Genomic DNA, 22,313 nt, shown 5'->3' on the forward strand with positions numbered 1-22,313 from the left:
CTCCCACCTTCGCCTCCCAAGTAGCTGGGACTACAGACCCATACCACCACACTCAGTTGATTTTTTAAATTTTATGTAGAGACAGGATCTCGCTATGTTGCCCAGACTGGTCTCCAACTCCCGGCCTCAAGCAATCCTCATGCCTCGGCCTCCCAGAGTGCTGGGATTACAGGTGTGAACCACTCCACCTGCTTATCTTAAATGTAAATAGATGCTGCCAAATTGTCCTTTCAAAGATCAGGTCCAAGCCGAGTGCAGTGGCTCACGCCTATAATCCCAATACTTTGGGAGGCCGAGGTGGGCAGACCACGAGGTCAGGAGTTTGAGACCAGCCAGGCCAATATGGTGAAACCCTGTCTTTACTAAAAATACAAAAAAATTAGCCGGGCGTGGTGGCAGGTGCCTGTAATCTCAGCTACTTGGAAGAGGCAGGAGAATTGCTTGAACCTGGGAGGCAGAGGTTGCAGTGAGCCGAGATCAAGTCACTGCACTCCAGCCGGGGCAACACAGTGACACTCCGTCTCAAAAAAAAAAAAAAAAAAAAAAAGGCCGGGCACGGTGGCTTATGCCTGTAATCCCAGCACTTTGGGAGGCCAAGGCAGGCAGATCACAAGGTCAGGAGTTCGAGACTAGCCTTGCCCACATGGTGAAACCCCATCTCTCCTTATAATGCAAAATTAGCTGATGGTGTATGCCTGTAATCCCAGCTACTCAGGATGCTGAGGCAGGAGAATCGCTTGAACCCAGGAGGCAGAGGTCGCAGTAACCTGAGCTCATGCCACTGCACTCTAGCCTGGGCAGTAGAGTGAGACTTCGTCTCAAAAAAAGAAAAAATAGATCTGGTCCAGTCTATGTTCCCACCAACAGTGTGAGGCTCAGAGAGGAGGAGAATAACCTAAGGTCACCACCCAGGAGCAACGGAGATGAGAGACAAACCCAGGGCGGCCTCCTTCATCCCCCTTTTCACACTCCTGAGTTCCCAGAGTTCAGGAGCAACTCAGAGAAGCCTGAGAGGGAAGACCATTTCACTCATTCATTCGACGAACTTCAGGCTTGCAGTGGTTCACACCGGCAATCCCAGCACTTTGGGAAGCCAAGGCAGGTGGATCACTTGAGGTCAGGAGTTCGAGACCAGCCTGGCCAACATGGTGAAACCCTGTCTCTACTACCAAAAGAAAAATTAGCCAGCTTTGGTGGCGGGCACCTGTAATCCCACCTACTCGGGAGGCTGAGGCAGGAGAATCACCACTTGAACCCAGGAGGCGGAGGTTGCAGTGAGCCGAGATCATGCCACTGCACACCAGCCTGGGCAATGGAACAAAAACTCCATCTCAAAAAAAAAAAAAAAAATTAGCGTAACCTGGTGTCGTGCACCTGTGGTCCCAGCTATTCAGGAGGCTGAGGCAGGAGGATTGCTTGAGCCCTGGAGTTTAAGGCTGCAATGAGCAAAGATTCTGCCACTGCACTCCAGCCTGGGCCACAGAGCAAGACCCTGTCTGAAAAAACAAACAAACCAACAAAAAAAGCCACAGTTAGATCAGTACACCACTTTCTGTCACACTATCTTTACAGTTTTCTTCTTACTAGTAAGACACATGTATTGTGTGTCTGCAGAATGAAATTGCCATGAGGCCATGGATTTTTGTCTATTTGTTCACTGCTGTCTCCCCAGATGCTTCAAAAAGTACCTAGCACGTGAGAGGCATTCAATAAATATTTGTCAAATTAATGATGAAGGAAGCCTTGATGTGGGAGGATTCGGAGGTTTTCAGCAGGTGCAAAGAGAGCTAGACACCTGAGTCAGAAAGAGGAGGGGCTCTGTGGGTCCCCCCCGCCGTGTGTCTCTGGGGCCTGGCGCCCCTGCCTCTCACTCACCCAGTGGACAGCTCATGCTCTCTCCTCAGCTTCCTCCTCTTTGCAGCCTCTGGGTCTTTCAGGACACCTGTCCTTCTGCCCCTCAGGTGTCTTTATACCTGGGGCTGAGCCCCAGGGTGGCCCAAGAGGGAGGGAGGGAGTCACAACCTGGGGAGAGGGGCGGGAGCAGGCAGGGCCCTGGCAAAGTATGAGAGACAGACCTGGCCACCAGTCAGGACAGGGAGCGGGTGGGAGAACCTAGAAGGGGGACATACATTCAACACGGTGAGGCCTGGGACTAGGGCGCAGAAGCCCCAGAGGCAGGAAACGGGTAGGAAAGGGGACACAGATGGGACCCCCAGACCCCTCCAGGTCCCAAACTCGACCCTAAACCCTGGTGGCTGGGGGGGAGGGGGCAAGGGCGTGATGGGGATTATCCTGGGACAAAGGGGCCACCCCACTCCCTGCTGTTCTGCATGTCCTGGGATCCAGTTTCCCAGAGGAGGCCTCCCCCTGCTCCGCCCCACAGGGACCCAGGCACTCAACCCAGGCTCCCAAGGAGTTTGGAAAAAGGACAGGGGGGTGGTGTGTGAGCAACATCATCATCCACACCCAGGTGCACCCTTAGGCACAGGAACAGTCACACGTCTACACACGCATTGGCATGTGGGCACACACAGGCATGGGCATACACTTTCATGCGCTCATTCATTCAGGGTTTATGGGCCCTGTTTGTACACCAGTCCCTGTTTTAAGTGCTGGGGACGGAGCATGGAACAAGACAAACAAAAATCCATGCCCTCGTGGAACTGACACTTTAGTAGGCGTGGCCACTTATATGTGAGATCATGCCAGGCCTACACACATCACACACACAGTGCCAGACACATGCATGCACACGGGAGAACCCATACTGCATCCCTGGGGGCCCAGCCAGAGGCACCTGCACAGAGCAGACGTGGGACACACACCTCATGTTCACAGATGCACGCAGAGGTGGGGACCAGGGATCATGGGATCTGGCCACATCTCAGCCTCTGATACACTAGGAGATCTCATCCCTTTGCCCAGGCACAACACACTTGGACTTACACACACACACCTGAGACCCTGTCCCTTGGGGAAGCCTTGTAGCAGAGGGGCAGGGTCAGAGAGGCAGATGCTGGGTTCTGGTCTTTCTCCAGTGCTTCCTCAATCTCTCCATCGTGGAGCCAATGTTCAGTTCTCATTCCCTGCCCACCCCTTGAGTCAGGCACTGATCGGTCAGACTGCCACCCGAGCAGGCTGTAATCCTGCTCCACCCTAGTTTTCCTGGTCAGGTAGTGACCTGGAGGCAGAGGGGCCCACACGGTCACTCAAGAGGTGTTTTATTTTTATTTTTTTATTTTTGAGACAGTCTCACTCTGTCGCCCAGGCTGGAGTGCAGTGGCATGATCTCAGCTCACTGCAACCTCTGCTTCGCCTCCCAGGTTCAAGCGATTCTCCTGCCTCAGCCTCCTGAGTAGCTGGGATTACAGGCAAGTGCCACCACGCCCGGCTAACTTGTATATTTTTAGTAGAGACGGGGTTTCGCCATGTTGGTCAGGCTAGTCTCGAACTCCTGACCTCATGATCTGCCCGCCTCAGCCTCCCAAAGTGCTGGGATTACAGACATGAGCCACTATGCCTGGCCAACAGGTGTTTTTCTAAGAGACAGGGTCGGCCAGGCGTGGTGGCTCACACCTGTAATCTCAGAAATTTGGGAGGCTGAAGCGGGTGGATCACTTGAGGTCAGGAGTTTGAGACCAGCCTGGCCAACATGGTGAAACCCTGTCTCTACTAAAAATACAAAAATATTAGCCGAGCGTGGTGGCACAGACCTGTAATCCCAGCTACTAGGGAGGCTGAGGCAGGAGAATTGCTTGAACCAGGGAGGCGGAGGTTGCAGTGAGCTGAGATCGCATCACTGCACTCCAGCCTGGGTGACAGAGCGAGACTCCATCTCAAAAAAAAAAAAAAAAAAAAAAGAGAGAGAGAGAGAGAGAGAGACAGGGTCTTGCTCTGTTCCCCAGGCTGGAGTGCAGTGGCACCATTATAACTCACTGTAGCCTCCACCTCCCAGGCTCAAGTGATCCTCCCACCTTGGCCTTTCAAAATGTTAGGATTACAGGTGTGAGCCACTGCACCTGACCCCAGTAGGTATTAACAGAGCACCTACTGTGTGCCAGCACCAGGGTGAATAGTAAGGCAGGTAAGGTCTCTGCCTCACGGGCACACAGTCCAGTGGGGGAGACCAGCACGAAACATGTGAATTAACAAACAGCAAGGTTTCCTAAAGTGACATGGTGCTGAGAAGAAGCCCAGACAGGTTGATGCGATGAGCTGGATGTTGGGAAGACTTAGATAGGAGCCTGAGGCCTAGAAAGGGGCAGCTACTTACCTGGAGTCACACAACAGAGGCTAGACTCCTGTCCCCAGCTTGGGGCTGGCTGTGGGGTTCCAGATCTGAACTGTGAGCTGAAGGAGGGAGGAGGTTGAAGGAAAAGATGGATTCTGAGGTGAGGGGTCTTAAACAGGCTCTCCAAGGTTGGGGGCTGCCAGGGCTGGCCGGCAGGGCCTGTGCCAGGCAGTTGGTGATGTCAGGGGATTATAGGAGGCCCATTGAATGGGTGCACTGAGGCATGGGCCATGCCATGGTAGTGGAGCAGGTGGAAGAGGAGGGAGAGGAGGGGAGAGTGAGGCGGATACTTGATCTGGTACTATTCACAGGTGGACAGTGTACATGGGGCAGGCCTCACCTGGGAGGGCAGGCTAATCCCACCAGAGCCCACCACCACTCGCCTCTCTCTGGGGCTTCCCTCCCTTTCTCTGTCTCTGCCCCCCACCCCAGGTGTTTTTTTGTTTTTTGTTTTATTTTTTTTGAGACGGAGTCTCATTCTGTCGCCCAGGCTGGAGTGCAGTGGCGCGGTCTTCGCTCACTGCAACCTCCACCTCCTGGGTTCACAGCATTCTCCTGCCTCAGCCTCCCGAGTAGCTGGGACTACAGGCGCACGCCACCACGCCCGGCTAATTTTTTGTATTTTTAATAGAGACAGGGTTTCACCGTGTTAGCCAGGATGGTCTCGATCTCCTGACCTCATGATCCGCCCTCCTCGGCCTCCCAAAGTGCTGGGATTACAGACTTGAGCCACCTTTTTTTTTTTTTTTTTTTTTTTGAGATGGAATCTTGCTCTGTCACCCAGGCTAGAGTGCAATGGCATGATTTCAGCTCACTGCAACCTCCACCTCCTGGGTTCAAGCGATTCTGCTCCCTCAGCCTCCCGAGTAGCTGGGATTACAGGCACATGCCACCACACCTGGCTAATTTTTGTATTTTTTTGTAGAGACGGGGTTTCACCATGTTGGCCAGGCTGGTCACAAACTCCTGACCTCAAGTGGTCCTCCTGCCTTGGCCTCCCAAAGTGCTGGGATTACAAGCGTGAGCCACCGCGCCCGGCCCCCTCAAGGTGTTCTTCACGTCTGGAGGAATTATCTTTACCCCAGACCCAGCTCTGTTGTCCAAGGCATCTGTCTCAGCAGAGGTCAGAGGTCAGCAGCTTTGCCCCCTCTACCCCCATTGTGCCCCACCCTGCAGGCCAACTTGTCTCCATCTCTGTTTTGGTCACACCAGAAGCTGATACCTTGGGAATCCCAGCAGTTTAGGAGGCAGTGGGCTTTGGTTCAAGACCTGCCTTTGTTCATCTTTTTTTTTTTTTTTTTTTTTTTGAGACAGAGTCTCACTCTGTCTCCCAGGTTGGATGTTTCACCATGGGGTTTCACCATGTTGGCCAGGCTGGTTTTGAACTCCTGACCTTGTGATCCGCCCGCCTCAGCCTCTCAAAGTGCTGGGATTACACGTGTGAGCCACCGTGCCTGGCCTTTTTTTTTTTTTTTTTTTTTTTTTTTAATACAGGATGTCACTCTGTCACCCAGGCTGGAGTGCAGTGGTGTGATCACAGTTCACTGAAACCTTGACCTCCCAGGCTCGAGCAATTCTCCCATCTCAGCCTCCTGAGTAGCTGGGACTACAGGTGCACACCACCTTGCCTGGCTAATATTTTTATTTTTTGTAGAGACAGGAGTCTCGCTATGTTGCCCAGGCTGGTCTTGAACTCCTGGCCTCAAGTGATCCCCTTGCCTTAGCCTCCCAAAGTGCTGAGATTACAGGTGTGAGCCACTGCGCCCAGCACATTTGCCTCTGTTCTAAATGGGCCCCACTGTGGTTTTCTGGACAACACTGGGTCATGCTTGAGCAAAGGTACCAGATCTCTTGGGAGCACATGTGTAGCCAGGGCATAGGGCTGGGGTCCAGACACAGGCTTGTGGGACATTGAGCCTTTGCCATTGGTTGGGGGCATTATGTGTTACTGGGGCAACCCTTGACAGGCCCAGGAGGGGCCTCATAGTAGGGGTCAGGGCACTTGATGGGTGGAATCAGTGAGAACCTGTGAGTGGGAATTATTATCCCAGTTTCCAGATAAGGGAGCAAACTGAGGCTCAGAGAAGCTAAGGAACTTGTCCAAGCTAGTGATGAACAAAGGTAGGGGCTGGGTGCAGTGGCTCATGCCTGTAATCCCAGCACTTTGGGAGGCTGAGGCGGGCAGATTGCTTGAGGCCAGGAGTTCAAGACCAGCTTGACCAACATGGCAAAATCCCGTCTCTACTAAAAATACAAAAAATTAGCCAGGCCTGGTAGCACACACCTGTAATCCCAGCTACTCAGGAAGCTGAGGCACGAGAATTGCTTGAACCTGGGAGGCAGAGGTTGCAGTGAGCCAAGATGGCACCACTGTACTGCAGCCTGGGCGACAGAGGGACGCTTTGTCTCAAAAAAGAAAAAAAAAAAAGAAAAAGATTAGTAACTTTATCGTTATTGTTAAAATACCTGTTCATTTGAAAACTTGAAGCAGATCATAAATGAACAAAGACAAAATCAACAAACCTCCCTATTTCACCACCCAGAAATAACTATGACTGTGTTAACATTTAGTGAGCATCATTCCAGACATCTGATCAGATAAACAGAAAAAGATTTTATGACAATCAATTAATACTAGATATCTTTTTTTTTTTTTTGAGACGGAGTCTCGCTGTGTTGCCCAGGCTGGAGTGCAGTGGCCGGATCTCAGCTCACTGCAAGCTCCGCCTCCCAGGTTTACGCCATTCTCCTGCCTCAGCCTCCCGAGTAGCTGGAGTACAGGCGCCTGCCACCTTGCCCGGCTAGTTTTTTGTATTTTTTAGTAGAGACGGGGTTTCACCATGTTAGCCAGGATGGTCTCGATCTCCTGACCTCGTGATCCGCCCGTCTCGGCCTCCCAAAGTGCTGGGATTACAGGCTTGAGCCACCGTGCCTGGCCTAGATATCATATTTTTAAAATTACATTTAACTTTATTTGAATTTAACAAAACGAATAGAAATAGAAGTTTAACTGAAAGAACTGTGGAACTTCAGATAAATGTTTCTTCACTATAAATAATATTTCCTGTAAGATTCTTCCAAGTTTAAAAAAAAAGATTTGCAAACCATGAGGGATAAACTCATTATTTATTTATTTTAGTTTAGTTTTTTGAGACAGAATCTCGCTCTGTTTCCCAGGCTGCAGTGCAGTGGCACAATTTGGCTCAATGCAACCTCCACCTCCCAGGTTCAAGTGATTCTCCTGCCTCAGCCTCCTGAGTAGCTGGGATTACAGGCGCCCACCACCACGCCCGGCTAATTTTTGTATTTTTAGTAGAGGGTTTCACCATGTTGGCCAGGCTGGTCACAGACTCCTAACCTCAGGTGATCCGGCTGCCTCGGCCTCCCAAAGTGTTGGGGTTACAGCTGTGAGCCACTGCGCCCGGCCCCTCTAAGGTGTTTCTTCACATCTGGAGGAATTAGCCTCACCCCAGGCCCAGCTCTGTTGTCCAAGGCATCTGTCTAGACAGAAGTCAGAGGTCAGCAGCTTGCCCCCCTCTACCCCCTTTGTGTCCCACCCTGCAGGCCGACTTGTCTTTATCTTTGTTTTGGTCACACTAGAAGCTGAATTCTTGGGAAACCCAGCAATTTAGGAGGCAGTGGGCTTCCGTTCAAGTCCTGCCTTTGTGCATTTTTTTTTTTTTTTTTCAGGAGTCTCACTCTGTCGCTCAGGCTGCAGTGCAGTGGCGTGATCTCGGCTCACTGCAAGCTCCGCCTCCCAGGTTCAAGAGATTCTCATGCCTCAACCTCCCGAGTAGTGGGGATTACAGGCATGAGACAACACGCCCGGCTAATTTTTACATTTTTAGTAGAGACCAGGTTTCACCATCTTGGCCAGGCTAGTCTGGAACTCCTGGGCTTAAGTGACCCGCCTGCCTTGACCTCCCAAAGTGCTGAGATTACAGGTGTGAGTGAGCCACCATGCCCAGCCCAGTTGCTATTAATTTTTAACATTTTCTTCACTCTTTCCCTACACCCAGATTTTTCTTCATTATATTGCTACTTTTAATTTACTAGTATTCATAACGTGTATAGTATATTCCATTCTGTACCTCAGACTTTTTAAAGTATTTAATCTTAGATTGATATTTAAATATTTTCAATGGTAGCCAACTACCATTTAATATTTATTTATTTATTTTTTTTATGTTTAGAGATGAGGTCTCATTCTGTTCCCTATGCTGGAATGCAGTGGCTCAGTCGTGGCTCACTGCAGCTTTGACCTTCCAGGCTCAATCTCCCACCCTAGCCTCCCGAGTAGCTGGTACTACAGGCAGGCACCACCATACCTGATTGATTTTTTTTAAATTTTGCCAGTAGAAACCCAGCTATTGGCCTCCTGTGGTGGCTCATGCCTATAATCCCAGCACTTCCAGAGACTGAAGATCACTTGAGCCCAGGAGGTTGAGGCTGCATTGAATTATGACTGCACCACTTCACACCAGCCTGGGCAAGAGAGCAAGACCCTGTCTAAAAAAAGAAAATAAACCCAAACCCAGCCATCAATGCCATCCATTCCCCCAGGATCACTGGCCAGTGAAGTCTGCTAACATGTTCCTCGGCCACCTGAAGCCATACACACTGCTGGGCACTTCACTTCTGGGGTTTTCAGTAACCAGATCCATTGCAACTTGGGGAGCTTGGCTTTTTAGTGATTGCTGATCCCAAGGCTGACCCTGAGCTTCTCACAGAGGCATTTTCCATTCACTCGCCCACCTTGGTCAGTGTCAATCAGACTCCTCTGTTCTATATGGATGTCGCCATCCCATGTAACAAGAGTTCAATTATTGGGCGCCTTGCAGTGGGTGGTATGCCAGAAAAAGCCTCCATCCGGCGGCACTAACTTCCCCTGGGAAACACAGGAAGCTGTGCTTGTGATAAGGGCTGTCCACAAGTTTTCCAGTTCTTCTCCTTCCAAGCATGTGGCAAGAGTTGGCTTCTCTAACCCCTTTAGTTACGGCTATCTCTGTATTATTTTCAGACAAGGTCTCGCTCTGTCGCCCAGGCTGGAGTGCAGTGGCTCAATCATGGCTCACTGCAGCCCGGACCTCCTGGGCTCAAGCGATCCTCCCACCTCAGCCTCCCGAGTAGCTAGGACTACAGATGTGTGCCACCACCCCGGCTAATTTTTGTATTCTTTTGCAGAGACAGAGCCTTGCCAAGTTGCCCACGCTGGCCTTGGGCTCCTGGGTTTGCCCAACTCGGCCTCCCAAAGTGTTGGGATTATGTGCATGAGCCACTTTGCCTGGCCAGGGTTAGCTGTTTGACTGGTCAATAAAATATGAGCTGAATTGACATGTGTCACTTCTAGGCAGAAGCTATAAAAGCCTTCTTTTTCTTCTTTTTTGTTTTTTTGAGACGGAGTTTCACTCTTGTTGCCCAGGCCGGAGCGCAGTGGCGCGATTTTGGCTCACTGCAACCTCTGCCTTCCCAGGTCAAGTGATTCTCCTGCCTCAGCTTCCTGAGTAGCTGGGATTACAGGCATGCGCCACCACGCCTGACTAATTTTGTATTTTTAGTAGAGACGGGGTTTCTCCATGTTGGTCAGGCTGGTCTCAAACTCCCGACCCCAGGTAATCTGCCCACCTTGGCCTCCCAAAGTGCTGGGATTACAGGTGTTAGCCACCGCACCCGGCCCTTTTTTTTTTTTTTTTTGAGACCGAGTCGAGACCGAGTCTCGCTCTGTTGTCCAGGCTGGAGTGTAGTGGCATTGTCTCCACTCACTGCAGTCTCTGCCTCCCAGGTTCAAGGAATTCTCGTGCCTCAGCCTCCTGAGTAGCTGGGACTACAGATGCATGCCACCACGCTCGGCTAATTTTTGTATTTTTAGTAGAGACGGGGTTTCACCATGTTGGCCAGGCTGGTCTTGAACTCCTGGCCTCAAGTGATCCACTCACCTTGGCCTCCCAAAGTGTTGGGATTACAGGTGTGAGCCACCATGCCCGGCCTTTTCTTCATTTTCTTTTTTTAAATACTGTCCACGGTCCTGGACTAGATTTCAGGATTTTTCAAGAGAAGCTGGAAATCCATTTTGCCTGAGAAATGTGGTGTTGTTGCTATGCCAAACTAAACGCACACAAGACTGGATTTGCTCCATTTGTGAACGTTGTAGTAGTTCTGAGCATGAGTTCGGGAGTCTGGGGTTTGAATTCTGGCAGTACCACTCATCCATTCTGCACAGTTGAGGGTCCCAGTTTCCTCGTCTCTAAAATGGAATTCAACCTCGTAAGATTTTTTTTTTTTTTTTTTTGAGATGGAGTCTCGCTGTTGCCCAGGCGGCAGTGCAGTGGTGCGATCTTGGCTTACTGCAATCTCTGCCTCCCAGGTTCAAACAGTTCTCTTTTCTCAGCCTCCTAAAAAGCTGGGACTACAGGTACACACCACTACACCTGGCTAATTTTTCTATTTTTAGTAGAGATGGGGTTTCACCATATTGGTCAGGCTGGTCTCAAACTCCTGATCCCAGGTGACCCACCTGCCTTGGCCTCTCAAAGTGCTGAGATTACAGGCATGAACCACCATGCCCGGCCTTCATAAGATTTTTATGAGGATCAAATGAAATGCTGAAAGCACTTAGTAATATGTCCAGGAGCAGGGTCTTGCTCTGTCACCCAGGCTTGAATGCAGTGAGTGGCATCGTCATAGCTCACTGCAGGCTCAATCTCCTGGCCTCAAGCAATCCTTGCCCCTCAGCCTCCCAAGTAGCTGGGACTACACGTCCAGCTAATTTTTGTATTTTTGTAAAGATGGGGCCTCGCTATGTTGCCTTGGCTGGTCTTCAACTCCTAGTCTCAAGTTATCCTATCACCTTGGCCTCCCGAAGTGTTGGGATTATAGGTGTTAGCCACTGCAACTGGCCAGGACAGTGACATATTTATTTATTTATTTGAGACAGAGCCTTGCTCTGTCGCCCATGATGGAGTGCAGCGGCACGATCTCAGCTCACTGTAACCTCCGCCTCCTGGGTTCAAGCAATTCCCCTGCCTCAGCCTCTTAAGTAGTTGGGATTACAGGCACATGCCACCATGCCCAGCTAATTTTTGTACTTTTAGGAGAGACAGGGTTTCACCATACTGGCCATTCCTGATCTCGAACTCCTGACCTCATGATCCGCCCGCCTAGGCCTCCCAAAGTGCTGGGATTGACAGTGGCATTTAAATAGAGACCTTTTAGAAAGGTGAGAGAGTAAAACAATAAATAATACATAAATAGAGACCTTGAAGGATGAATAGTGAACTGGGTGGAGAAGTGAGATGGGCGTGGGGAGGATAGCCCTCAAGCAGAGGGAACAGGGTAGAAATCAATCATGCAACACCAAATTCAAGCAGTGAGGATAGAGGGGACAGCCAATCCTCTAGGGAGGGCGAGGGATTTCCTGACTGATAAAGCCTGAGCTGCAAAGGAGCCTCCCATCCAGCCTTGGGCAAGTTTCTGCCAAGTTGAGACTTCACAGGACACTGGCCAGTCATTGACATCCCTGATAGAAAAACCACAACCACCAAGTCCTTGCTGGGGCTGGTCCGCCAAACACAGGAGAAAGAGGGAAGGGGAGAGGGCTGTCTTGGGGTCAGAAGTGAGCAGGTTTTCCAGGGGAGGAGGAAGATTGAGAAGGGGGTTATGGCTGCTGGCTCACCGTATAATCCCAACACTTAGGGAGGCCAAGGCGGGAGGAACACTTATGGCCAGGAGTTCAAGACCAGCCTGGGCAACATATCAAGATTTCGTCTGAACAACAAAAAAAAATTATAGTTTAAAAATTAGCCGGGCGCGGTGGCTCAAGCCTGTAATCCCAGCACTTTGGGAGGCCGAGACGGGCGGATCACGAGGTCAGGAAATCGAGACCAGCCTGGCTAACACTGTGAAACCCCGTCTCTACTAAAAAATACAAAAAACTAGCGGGCGAGGTGGAGGGCGCCTGTAGTCCCAACTACTCGGGAGGCAGGAGAATGGCATAGACCCGGGAGGCGGAGCTTGCAGTGAGCTGACATCCGGCCACTGCACTCCAGCCTGGGCGACAGAGCGAGACTCCGTCTCAAAATAAATAAATAAATAAATAAATAAATAAATAAATAAATAAAAATAAATAAAAATTAGCTGGGTGTGGTGGTGCGTGCCTGAAGTCCCAGGTATTCAAAAGGCTGAGGCAGGAGGATCGCTTAAGTCCAGGAGGTCGAGGCTGCAGCAAACTGGTCCTGCTACTACACTCCAACCCAAGCGACACAGCAAGACCTTAAAACACACAAAAAAACAAAAAACGGCAGAGAGATGAGAAGCCGTTCCATTTGCATAGGCAGTTGAAGTGTCTAGGCCTCCAAGGCTGACTGGAAATCAGGCAGGGGATGAGGCTGGACAGCGTGCAGCGCCTGCAACTCCACGTTACGGAAATCGTGTTTGTAGTACCCCAGTCGAATGGAGATTGAGCGCCCCCTGGGAGCAGTGCTCGGTAACAGACGCTGGAGGACCCCGATGAGGAGGGGCTGGGGTCGGTTCAAGCTGGGAGGAGCCTGCCCGTCAGTTTTCTTCTCACAGAAGCTAACTCCGTCCGGCATCATGGATTCCTGGGCTCCCAGAACGGCTGGCAGGAAGGGACCTTAGAAAGGGATCTACCACCGCGTGCCCCATGCCAGAGTTGGGCACTTTGGTGACAAGAATATTGGCTTAACACTCCCAACTGTGCTTCGAGGTGGGGATCATTATCCCTACTGTCCCCATTTTGCAGATGAGAAAAAGCAAGGTTTGGTGGCTTCCCGGGGCGGGGCGGGGATTCGCTGTGACTCCAGGTCCTTTTCCCTGGAGCCCGCACGCCTTGTAAGACACTGGTTCCCGGAGGTCTGAGGAGCAGGAATCGAGTGGGAGGCGCCCAGGCTTTCTAGGGTACAAGAGTGTAAATGCACTCTCGACGAGAACCACGCCCCCCTGGTCGACAAGACTGATGGATTCCTGCTGCCTTCCTTTAAGGGCCCTCCCCTGAAACGCGAAGTCCTCACCCTATGGGGAGGCGGACATTCTTTATTCCTGGATCGCCCGACGTCTTTCTCCCCTAGCCTCACTGATCCCCACCGGTGAAATAAATCCTCCCCCTCCACTCGCGAGTGAAAGCTTGGGACTACATTTCCCGCCAGGCTGTTCAGAGGTGGGCGGTGGGGAGAAGAGAAAAGAGTCTTTCCGTATCCGTCGGCTCGCAATTTGGCGTGTCCGCAGGGATTCACATTTCAACAGCGACGTACTTTCTCTGTTGCGCTCGGCAGGGAACTACATTTCCCAGCAAGCACCGGCGCAGAGGTCGAGGGGCAAGGTCGCCATCTTTACCGTAGTCCTCTCCCTTATTTCCGCAGGGAAGAGGCTAGGCGCCTGGACTACACATCCCGTGTCACCGTCGCCCCAGCCCTGCAGCCGCCATCTTTGCCGGTGGCCCCGCCCCATCCCCTTCCATTGTCTCGACTGGAGATGATAGACGTGAGCCGGGAGACTGCAACTCCCGTCAGGCCGTGCGCCACTGGTTGGGGGGATTTCGAGACCACAGGCGGGCGAGGTGCCCAAGGTGGTGAAAAGCGGAGACCGGGAGAGGCTAGGTGGCCTGCCATCTTTATGGTAGTCTCCTCGTCCTCCTGGTTCCGCCATTCTGAAGGAACACTGGAAGGCTAGAAAACTACTAATCCCATCGCACCTCGTAAGATCGACTACTAGTCAGGTGTAGGTCCCTCTTCCGCCATCTTGCTTGTAGTCCTCGTTCCTTTTCACCTTTCCATTGTTCCTGACGAGTAGAAATGGCAGCGGGAAGGCAGCAGATGGACTGCGACTCCCGTCAGGTATCACACACGCGGAGGGTTGTGGACAGGAGGGCGTGTGAGTGCCTGGGAAGGAGGTCGGGTCGGGGGAGAAGGCCATCTTGTTTGTAGTCATCGTTCCCGCTCCTTCTCGATGTTCTGCAACTGGGAGCCTCGGGGCAACGGGACTCTAACTCCCGGCATCCTTGGCTCCCGGCTGGGAACGCCCTCCGCCATCCTGTTTGTAGTTCCCGCTGCCCCCAGCGTCCCATTGTTTCCCCGTAGTATCAGTGGCTGCAGGACTACAACTCCCGTCGAGCCCTGCGCGCGCTCGTCCTAGAAAGTGGAGGTGGTGGAGGAAGGAGGGGGAAGGGGGCGGGGTTCCTCTGGGAGAAGGAGGGAGTAAAGAGGAGGAGGAGGAGGAGGAGGAGGGAAGGAGGAGGGAGGGGAGGGGGAAAGAGAGGAGGAAGGAGGAAGGAGCTGAGGAGGGATGAGAGAGGCGGCCAGGGCCCCGGGCCGTAGCAGCGCGGGGCTGGGGGACCAGGGGGGTTAAGACACCCCAACTACCCCCTTCCCCTTTCCCTCTCCCCCTCTATCCTTTCCTTCCACCCTCCCGCTTGAGGAGGGGGATTTATTCAAATTTTATTTAAATCCCTATCTCCCGAGGGTCGCGCGCTGGGGGGAGGGGGAGAGGTCGGGGGTGCGCGCGGGCTGGGGGGGCGGGGCCGGAGCAGCTTCCTTCACCCCCCTCCGCTCGCCTCGTAGCCGTAGGGCAGGGGTTCGCAGTCCAGGGGCGGGCCCAGGGGAGGGGGGCAGGTTACAGCGACCCCCCCCTCCCCGGGAACCGGCGGTGGGCGGGGTTTGAACCCCGGAAACGGTGGGGGGGCCCAGGCCTGGCCCTGGACCCCTGGGCAGTGGGGTCCGGGAAGGGGCCAGTTAAAGGGCCAGGGGCGCTGGGGAGAGGCGGGGTGGGGCGGGGGGAGGGGAGCTGGGACTCGGACCCGGGACTGAGTGGGCCCCGGGCAGAAGCTGAGCACCCTGCGCCCAAGGAGCCCCCGTTGGCCTGGGGGGGCTGAGGGACTGAGCCCCCCAGAGCAGGACCTCCCCCTGGAAGGGCCGCGCCGCAGCCCGTGGGAGGGCCTCGCCCCCGGCGCCCCCCATCTCCACTCGCCGCCGTCCCGGCCTCCGCCGGAGGGAGGGGCCGAGCGCCCTCGGGGGGCCGTGGACCCCGGCGTTCTGAGCGTTCCGCGCCCCGCGCCGCCCGGCCCCCCCGCCGCCGATGGCCGCCGACCCGCCGGGAGCTGCCGAGAAGGGAGAGATGGCTCCCGGGACACGTGTGAGGTGGGTTCATGCGGCTCCTCCTCACCCCTAGACCTGGGCAGCGCCCACTCCCATTCATCCTCAGCCCGGCCTCTCTCTACCTTCCCCGCCCCCAGCCTCACCCTCTCTCTGCTCCAAACTCATCTCCAGCCCTCCTTCCTATGACCTCTCCACCCTGGGGAACTGGCCCTCCTTCCTAGACCCTGCTTCTCCTTGAAAGCCCCCACCCCCGCCTGCAGTCGCCGCCCTCCAGGCCCCTCCCCTGGAGCGCTGGAGGGCCCCTTAGCCCCATGGATGGGTATGGAAGTCCCTGGAAAGGGGGAATCTGGGGTAAGACTCTGACTGGAAAGAGACCCTCCAGGCTTCTAATTCCACATGGGATCTTGGAGGATCTGGTTTCCATGGGAGGGGGAGCCCAAGGGATTCTAGATGATTAGGGATGAAAGCAGCCCGGGATGCTGGGGGGCCTAGGACTGATCCCAACCTGAGTTCTGGGGAGATGTCAGGCTGGATTCTAGAATCCCAAGGAATCTGGGAGATTGCCCAGGTGGACCTGAGGGATCCAAGAGGAGGATGTCCTGGAGGAGGGAGCCCTGTGGGGAACAAGAGGGGCTGAGATCTTGGGCTGAGAAGGGTCTCTGAAGAAGCATCTCCTGGATTGTCAGAGCCCTGGGATGTTAGTGGGCAGAGGAGATCGTTAGGGGCTTGGGGGCAAGGATCTCGCTAGATCTGGGGAGGATAACTGGGTTGAGGGGAAGAGAGATTGGATGGCTGCTGTGGATGAAGGGCGGTGGAGGGGTGGGGGGAAGAAAAGTCCGGAGCTTCTGTCTAGGAATCTGTGGGTATCTGGGAGGTGAATCTGGGCAATTTACCCCAGATTGAGGATGGGGAGAGCCTGGGGTATTCTACACTCTGATAACAGGGGAAGAGTTGGGACCTCTCCAAGCTAACACCAGGAACAAGGAGTGCCTGACCTTTCCAAGGAGCTCCAGTGTGTGGGGATGGCAGAGGAGAGGGCTTGGGTATCCCCTCCTGCTCCCGGGGCTAGGGGAGGGACCCTGAGGAAGCGGTAGAGGAGCTAGACCGGGAAGCAGTTCTTGGGCTCCTCTTGAGCTGCTGCAGGGAGACAGGCCATGAGTAGAGGATTGGCCCCCAGATACACAGGACGGGGTGACCTCCTTGTCCCCCTGGGGAAGAGGGCAGGCTCTAGCTGTCTATGGGTGGAGGGAGCTGCTGGGAGTCTCCCAGGCCAGGGCCCCAGTGGGCCCATCTGACCCTGCCACCATCCACCCACAGCCCTCGGCGTTGCTGACGCCCCCAATGTCGTCGAGCAGCCGGGGGCCGGGGGCCGGAGCGCGCCGACGCCGAACCCGCTGCCGCCGCTGCCGGGCCTGTGTGCGAACTGAGTGCGGGGATTGCCACTTCTGCCGAGACATGAAGAAGTTCGGGGGGCCCGGGCGCATGAAGCAGTCGTGCCTGCTCCGGCAGTGCACTGCCGTGAGTTCTGCCCCCACCTTTGAGCTCTGCCCACCCTTCCCAATACCTCCCTGGGATGGCTGGTGACTGCCTCCCAGCCTGTCCTGTGGAGTAGCTGTTTGTTCACTAGCTCATTTCCTCCCTTCATTCACTAGTTTGTGTCAACGTCCATTTATGTCCTCAGCTCCAAGCTAGGGGCAGCATCCAGGTGCACAGAAGGATCTGACCTAGTCCCTACTTTGAGGCTCTTCCCAGCTCTCAGAGTCACACCCCCACAGAATGCCCAACCCCTGCTTTACCACCCCCCAAGAGGTCTCTGTGCAGGAGGGGGCCCATCCCCAGAGATGGCCCCCTTCCAACAGGTCTTGCCCTTCTCTGGCCTGTTCCTCACCAAGGGTGGTCTTGGATTTGAGGCCAAGCTCACCCTTTATGTGACCTTGAGCAAATCATGTTGAATGAACCTCAGGTTCCTTCTCTGTAAAATGTTTCCTTTGCTGAGTTGTAAAGATTAAACAATGGCATGGACGCGAATGTGTCTACCACAAGGCCCAGCACACAGTAGGGATTAGGGAAGCATGGGTTTCCGCCCTGCCTTCCTCATCCTTTGAGCGTCCCTGGGCTCCAGAGCACGGCCCTTCCCCAGCAGCCGCGGGGAGCCAGCTGCATCCTGCGTCCCCCTCCCCACTCTGCCACCTCCCTCTCTTCCTCCTGCTGCTCTTTCCTGGTTGGTCTCTTCACCCTTCAGCCCCTCACTTCTTTTCTTTTCTCCCCCAACCCCTTGCCTCACTCTTTCTTCTCCCACTACCTGCATCTTCCTTGATTCTGCCGCATCCTTGTTATGACTCAGTTCTACCACTGTCTTCCCCAAAGTCACACTGCCTGAGGCTGCCCCCACTTCCCCAGGACTAGCGACTTCCGTAGTGTTCCCAGGGGGTCTTGCCAAAACCGGGTTCATTGTGGGATTCAGAGCAACCCTTGGACTCTCATGGAGCGACCTTGGTATCACCCCAAGCTGTCTTCCCCACCCTCTGAGTGTTACTGTCCTCTCCAAAGCCAGCTGTCACTTCAGGGTCACACTGGCCCTGGGTCCAGCTATAACAGTCACAGGTTGTAACAGCTACGTATCAGTGTCTCTCATGCATCATTTTGCTCTCCCAAGAGTCCTGCGAGGGAAAGATTCGTAGCCCCATTCTGCAGATGCAGAAATGGAGACTTAAGGAGGTTAAATTAGTTGCTTGAGGTCGCACTCCCCAAAGGAGCAAACTCAGGATCAGACCCAGCTTGGCCCGTGGGTGCTGCATCTCATCCGGCAGCTGGCCAGGGTCCCTAGAAGGAAGGGTCTTTCCCCTGTTGTTAGCTTTCGGGGCCCCTGATGTCCCCTCTCCCCCAACAGCCCGTGCTCCCACACACAGCTGTGTGCCTCTTGTGTGGGGAGGCTGGGAAGGAGGACACTGTGGAGGGAGAGGAAGAGAAATTTGGTTTGAGCCTCATGGAGTGCACAATCTGCAACGAGATCGTCCACCCTGGCTGCCTGAAGGTGATGGCCCTGGGACCCTGGCAACTGGGGTGGGGCAGATTGTCAGGGAGCAGGGAGTCGGGGGGACCCGGGCTCTGGGCTTCCTGGCCAACCCCTCACTCGCTGCCATCTTGCCTACAGATGGGGAAGGCTGAGGGTGTCATCAATGCAGAGATCCCCAACTGCTGGGAGTGCCCTCGCTGCACCCAGGAAGGCCGCACCAGCAAGGTAGGGGCTGGGCTGGGTTGAGCTATGGGTAGGTGGTGGGTCGGGGAGCTGTGCAGGCCCTCACCCCCAGCTTCCGTCCCACCTAGGATTCAGGTGAGGGGCCTGGCCGCCGTAGGGCCGACAACGGCGAGGAGGGCGCCAGCTTGGGGAGCGGATGGAAGCTGACAGAGGAGCCGCCGCTTCCACCGCCCCCGCCTAGGCGCAAGGGCCCCCTGCCTGCCGGCCCCCCGCCAGAGGACGTGCCTGGGCCCCCCAAACGAAAGGAAAGGGAGGCAGGGAATGAGCCCCCCACCCCAAGGAAAAAGGTGAGCCACGGAGCATGCTCACTAGGCCTGGCCTTAGGAATTCTGGGAGCTGTAGTCCTGGCTGGTTCTGTGGGGGTGTGTGGGCCTGGGAGCGGTGCTCCGTGGGTTCCCCCAAGGGCTGTTGGGAGATGTAGTTCAGGAGTTGGGTGGTGGGGGAGGATAGAGCATGCTCAATGTGGAGGATGGGGGGGGACAGGTGAGGTGAGCTGGCACGGCTGGAAGCTTTGGGAGCCCTGGGTGGGTTAGGGAGGCAGGAGAGAGCATGCTCAGATCATCCCTGCATGGGAGGAGGGAGGGGCTGGAGAGGGCCTGAGGGGAGGAAAGAGGAGATGGAGCATGCTCAGTGGGCTAGGACGCTGGGTGCAAGGTGAGCATGCTCAGAGTTATCCCTGGGACGGCGGCTTCTGGGACTTGTAGTCTAAGAGGAGGGCATGGACCTTAGATTTCTGACCCATGAGGGCCTAATGGGGTCTCTCCCTTCCCCCATATCTCCCTCTCACCCTGGTAGGTGAAAGGAGGCCGAGAGAGGCACCTGAAGAAGGTGGGTGGAGACGCCTGCCTCCTCCGAGGATCGGACCCAGGCGGCCCGGGCCTGCTGCCCCCCAGGGTTCTGAATCCGAGCCAGGCTTTCTCATCCTGCCACCCTGGGCTCCCTCCCGAGAACTGGGAGGTGTGCCGGGGACCTCCTCCCTCCCCTTCCCACCTTCCCTTGCCCCACCCTTCACCTTGAAGCCTGAGGACTATCCCTTCCTGCTCACCTTGTTCTGCCCCAGCCCCACTTGGCTGCGGTGGACGTTTGGACTCCTGGGATGAGTTGGGTGGGAGGGTGGGTTGTGTCCAGGCCACAGGAGCCCCTGACTTCCCAAAAACCCTTAGGGCTCATCTGACCTACTTGCCTCATCTTTCCAAGCCTTACAGGGGAGAGAACTGAGTTCAAATTTCTCTGTTTACTCTTTGTATGGTCCTAGAAGCTTGTCGGCCACCCTGAGCCTTATTTTTGTTGTTGTTGTTTTTTTCTTTTGTTGAGATGGGGTCTTGCTCTGTCGCCCAGGCTAGAGTGCAGTGGCGCAATCTCAGGTTACTACAAGCTCCGCCTCCCAGGTTCACGCCATTCTCCTGCCTCAGCCTGCGGAGTAGCTGGGACTACAGGCGCCCGCCACCACGCCCGGCTAATTTTTTTTGTATTTTTAGTAGAGACGGGGTTCACCATGTTAGCCAGGATGGTCTCGATCTCCTGACCTCGTGATCCGCCTGCCTCGGCCTCCCAAAGTGCTGGGGCCTTAGTTTCTTTATCCATGAAGTGGAGATGCTGCTGTCTGCCTTGCCCCCTTATTCTGCAGAACTGTATATGTCTAATGAGGTTCTGAAAGGCAGTGAGCTTTGTAAGCTATAAAATTTACCTAGATTCAAGGGAAATAAGGCCCAGAGAAGTTTGAAGACTTGTCCAAGTCATACAGTAAAGCCAGAATTGAGATATTACTTGGCATGGACACTCAACACAGGAGTCTGCCTGATTGGGTCCAAATCCTGCCTTTGCTGTTTGTCAGTTTGTAACCTTGGACAAGTCACTTCGTGCCTTTAAGCCTCAGTTTCCTCATGTCTGAAAAGAGTGGCCCAGGTCAACACTGCGTTAGGACTGTGAGGACGGAGTGAGTCAGCAGGTGTGAGGTGCTGCTCATGGGGCCAGTCACTGTTACCCTCGGTTGGTGGACAGACGCCTGCTCCAGCTGGTCTGGGTAGTAGATGATGAAGCAGGGGCTTCCCACAGCCATCCAGAGTGGAGGGCAAGCCAGGACTCAAAGCGGGTCTCTCATTTCTCCATTCCCTATTGCTTTTGGAATTGCCTAAGCCATGCAAATCCATAAGGGCTGGAAATTTATTTTCTTTCCTTTCCTTTTCTTTTTTTTCTTTCTTTTCTTTTCTTTTCTATATTTTGACAGTCTCCCTCTGTCGCCCATACTGGAGTGCAGTAGTGCGATCTTGGCCCACTGCAGCCTCCACCTCCTGGGTTTAAGCAATTCTGCCTCAGCCTCCCGAGTAGCTGGGACTACAGACTCGTACCACCATGCCCAGTTAATTTTTGTATTTTTAGTAGAGAAGGGGTTTCACCATGTTGGCAGGATGGTCTTGATCTCTTGACCTCATGATCCTCCCGCCTCAGCATCCCAAAGTGCTAGGATTACAGGCATGAGCCACCATGCCCAGCTAGAAATTATTTTAATTAGCACCCTTCTGTTACCAATGAGGAAACTGAGGCCCAGGGCCCGGCAGTGGCTTTAGCAAGGTCTCCCACTGTCCTGAGCAGAGCCAGGGCTGGAACTCAGGACTCTCCCTTGGGCTGTTCATCCCCTGATGACTCCTCGGGGTAGGGGGGGGGTGGGAAAATGTATCCCAGGCCCTAGAACAGCATCAACCCTGTCTCCCTGCAGAAACCAAAGCCGCCTTTGGCCTCTGCAGAGGGCCCAGCGGTGCCATCCCCGTCCCCGCAGAGGGAGAAGTTAGAACGTTTCAAGCGGATGTGCCAGCTGCTGGAACGGGTGCCTGACACCTCCTCTTCCTCCTCGGACTCAGACTCCGACTCCGACTCTTCGGGCACATCGCTGAGTGAGGACGAAGCCCCCGGCGAGGCCCGGAATGGGCGACGGCCAGCCCGGGGCAGCTCTGGCGAGAAAGAGAACCGCGGGGGGCGGCGGGCTGTGCGCCCTGGCAGCGGGGGGCCCCTGCTCAGCTGGCCCCTGGGCCCCGCCCCACCACCCCGGCCTCCACAGCTGGAGCGGCACGTGGTGCGGCCCCCGCCTCGAAGCCCTGAGCCCGACACACTCCCCTTGGCTGCTGGATCCGACCACCCCCTGCCCCGGGCCGCCTGGCTTCGCGTCTTCCAGCACCTCGGGCCACGGGAGCTGTGTATCTGCATGCGAGTCTGCCGAACTTGGAGCCGCTGGTGAGTGGCCTGGACAGGCCTGCGTTCCGTGGCCAGCAGGCTTCCCGCTTGCTGGGTGACCTGCGGTAGGTCTCTGGCCCTCTCTGGGCCTTGCTTTTATATTGGGGATACTTCTCTAGCGTGTGCAGATTACAGTGCATCCTTCTGTATTTACCACATGCAGGTTGCTTTGCACTTACGGGCTTATTTAACCCCCCAGACAACTTTGAGGTAGAGGTTATTTTCCCCTTTTTCAGATGAAGCTGAGGCCCAAGGTCATGTGGAAGGGAAGTGGTGGTAGAACCAGGCATTGGAACTTAGGCCCTTTGGCTCTGATGCCTTTCCTCCTAATAGTAGTGATTATATTGAGTGTCTGGTGTGTGTCAGCCATAGCACTGAGCGCTGTACCGCATTGTCACTTCTCATACTGCCACTTCTGAAAACAGTCTGA

At 54.6% G+C, this 22,313-nt stretch overlaps 1 protein-coding gene and 1 pseudogene across 5 annotated transcripts in view; both read left to right on the plus strand.

Moving 5' to 3' along the window:
- Positions 1-3,949: 3,949 nt before the first annotated feature.
- Positions 3,950-10,800, plus strand: LOC139359865 (uncharacterized; annotated as a pseudogene).
- A 2,948-nt stretch (positions 10,801-13,748) lies between these two features.
- LOC105482943 (F-box and leucine rich repeat protein 19) overlaps positions 13,749-22,313 on the plus strand; it is a 31,778-nt gene continuing 23,213 nt past the window's right edge. Inside the window, exons 1-7 of one of the 5 annotated variants that reach the window (XR_011616382.1) lie at positions 13,749-14,139; positions 16,714-16,914; positions 18,287-18,430; positions 18,551-18,637; positions 18,724-18,942; positions 19,451-19,483; positions 21,372-21,883. Coding sequence is in view for 1 of the 5 variants with exons in the window: in XM_071084426.1 (XP_070940527.1) it covers positions 14,098-14,139; positions 16,714-16,914; positions 18,287-18,430; positions 18,551-18,637; positions 18,724-18,942; positions 19,451-19,612; positions 21,372-21,883 (1,367 nt within the window). In the remaining 4 variants the exon portion in view is untranslated. Of the gene's footprint in view, positions 14,140-14,552; positions 15,439-15,475; positions 15,748-16,713; positions 16,915-18,286; positions 18,431-18,550; positions 18,638-18,723; positions 18,943-19,450; positions 19,613-21,371; positions 21,884-22,313 lie in introns of those variants that run through there. The other 4 variants (XM_071084426.1, XR_011616383.1, XR_011616381.1 and 1 more) reach the window with 4 other exon arrangements.

This window comes from Macaca nemestrina, chromosome 18 (genome assembly GCF_043159975.1).
Source record: "Macaca nemestrina isolate mMacNem1 chromosome 18, mMacNem.hap1, whole genome shotgun sequence".
NCBI classification, from domain to species: Eukaryota; Metazoa; Chordata; class Mammalia; order Primates; family Cercopithecidae; genus Macaca; species Macaca nemestrina.